At 43.6% G+C, this 2,645-nt stretch overlaps 1 protein-coding gene across 1 annotated transcript; it reads left to right on the top strand.

Moving 5' to 3' along the window:
- Positions 1 to 738: 738 nt before the first annotated feature.
- LOC138881452 (uncharacterized mitochondrial protein AtMg00860-like) lies at positions 739 to 1,110 on the top strand. The gene is made up of 2 exons (XM_070161678.1): positions 739 to 987; positions 1,036 to 1,110. The coding sequence occupies exons 1-2, from the start codon at positions 739 to 741 to the stop codon at positions 1,108 to 1,110; spliced, it is 324 nt and encodes a 107-aa protein (XP_070017779.1).
- Positions 1,111 to 2,645: the final 1,535 nt, after the last annotated feature.

The raw sequence follows: 2,645 nt of genomic DNA, 5'->3' as shown, positions 1-2,645 counted from the left end.
TCGTGAGTTTCCAGAGGTATTTCCTGCAAACCTGCCGAAGATGCCACTCGACAGGGATATTAACTTCTGTATTGACTTGGCTTCGGGCACTCAGCCCATTTCTATTCTAACATGCTGTATGGCCCCAGCAGAGTTGAAAGAATTGAAGGAGCAGTTGCAAGATTTGCTTGATAATGGCTTCATTAGACCATTGTCTCGCCCTGGGGTGCGCCCGTGTTGTTTGTGAAGAAGAAATATGGATCGATGAGGATGTGCATAGATTACTGACAATTGAACAAAGTCAACATCAAGTACAAGTATCCATTACCGAGGATTGATCACTTATTTGATCAGCTTCAGGGTGCCAAAGTGTTTTAAAAGATTGATTTGAGGTCAGGCTACCATTAGTTGAGGATTAGGGAATATGATGTCTCTAAGACAGCTTTTCAAACTAGATATGGGCATTATGAGTTTCTAGTGATGTCATTTGGGCTGACAAATGCCCCAGCAGCATTTATGAATTTGATGAACCGGGTGTTCAAACCCTATCTGGATTTCCTTTGTGATTATGTTTATTGATGATATCTTGATTTACTCCCGTAGTCAAGATGGGCATGAGCAGCATCTTCGGATTGTACTTCAGACTCTAAGAGACCGCCGGCTATATGCAATGTTTTCAAAATACAAGTTTTGGTTGGACTCGGTCGCTTTCCTAGGCATGTTGTATCAGCATAGGGCATTCAGATGGATCCTAAGAATATGGAGGCAATTCAGAACTGGCTTAGACCTACTTCAGCTGCAGAGATCCGGAGTTTCTTGGGATTGGCGGGTTATTACCGTTGGTTTGTGGAGGGGTTCTCATCTATAGCAGCCCTGTTGACCAGGTTGACCCAAAAGGGTGCCCTGTTCATATGGTCGAACGAGTGTGAGACAAGCTTTCAGAAGCTCAAGACTGCTTTGACTACGGCACCAGTGTTGGTGTTGCCTACAGGTTCAGGATCTTACACGGTATATTGTGATACATCTCATATTAGACTTATTGCGGTATTGATGTAGGATGGCAGTGTGATTGCATATGCGTCGTGGCAGTTGAAGTTTCATGAGAAGAATTATATCGTTCATGACTTATAGTTGGCAGCCATTGTTCATGCACTGAAAATTTAGTGGCACTATCTTTACGGCGTGTCATGTGAGGTGTTCACGGATCATTGAAGCTTGTAGTATTTGTTCAAATAGAAAGAGCTCAATTTGAGGCAGAGGAGGTGATTGGAGCTATTAAAAGACTAAGATATCACCATCTTGTATCATCTCGGGAAGGCCAATATGGTGGCCGATATCTTGAGTAGGAAGTCAGTAAGCAAGGGTAGCCTTGCGTACATTCCAGTCGGTGAGAGACCGATTGTATTAGATGTTTAGGCCTTGGAAAATCAGTTCGTGAGGTTGGATATTTTTGAGCTCAGTCGTGCTCTAGCTTGTACAGTCACTCGGTCTTCATTATTTGAGCACATCAAGGAGCGACAGTATAATGACTCTCATTTGCTCATCCTTAGGGACACAGTGCGGCACAGTGATGCCAAGAAGGTTACTATTGGATATGATGGAGTTTTGAGGATGCATGGTCATGTTTGTGTGCCTAATGTGGATGGACTTCGTGAGTTGATTCTTGAGGAGGCTCACAGTTCCCGGTATTCTATTCATCCCGGTGCCGCCAAAATATATAAGGACTTGCGGCAGCATTATTGGTGGATGAGGATGAAGAAAGATATAGTTGCATACGTAGCTCGGTGTCTAAATTGTCAGCAAATATATTATGAGCATCAGAGACCTGGTGGTTACTGCAGAAGTTAGAGACTCCTGAGTGAAAGTGGGAGGGAATCACTATGGATTTTTTTGTTGGACTCCCACGGACTTAGAGGAAGTTAGATGTAGTTTAGGTCATTATGGACAGACTGACCAAGTTAGTGCATTTCATTCCTGTGGTAGTTACCTATTCTTCAGAGCGGTTGGCTGAGATTTACATCCACGAGATCGTCCATCTTCACGGAGTGCCCGTTTCTATCATCTCTGATCGAGATACGTAGTTCACCTCACATTTTTGGAGGGTATTACAGCGTGAGTTGGGCATGCAGGTTGAGTTGAGCACCTCATTTGATCCTTAGACAGACGGACAGTCCGAGTGCACTATTCAGATATTGGAGGATATGCTCTGCACTTTTGTTATAGACTTCGGAGGTTCTTGGAATCAATCCTTGCCACTCGGAGTTTGCCTACAATAATAACTACTAGTTGAGCATTCAGATGGCTCCCTATAAGGAATTATACGAGAGGTAGTGGCGATATCCAGTTGGATGGTTCGAGCTGGGGTAGGCTCGGTTGTTGGGTATAGATTTGGTACAGGATGCCTTGGATAAGGTAAAGATTATTCAGGATCGATACAACTCAGTCTAGGTAGAAGAGTTATGCCGACCGTAGAGTTTGTGATGTTGCATTCATGGTTGGAGAGCAGGTATTGCTCCGGATTTCACCCATGAAGGGTGTGATAAGTTTCGGAAAGAAAGGTAAGTTGAGCCCTAGGTGTATCAGACCTTTTGAGATTCTCTAGAGAATAGGTGAGGTGGCTTACAAGCTTGTATTTCCACCTAGTTTATTTTTAGTTCACCTAGTTT

This window comes from Nicotiana sylvestris, chromosome 11 (genome assembly GCF_000393655.2).
Source record: "Nicotiana sylvestris chromosome 11, ASM39365v2, whole genome shotgun sequence".
NCBI classification, from domain to species: domain Eukaryota; kingdom Viridiplantae; phylum Streptophyta; class Magnoliopsida; order Solanales; family Solanaceae; genus Nicotiana; species Nicotiana sylvestris.
This window is presented reverse-complemented; position numbering and strand designations above follow the sequence as displayed.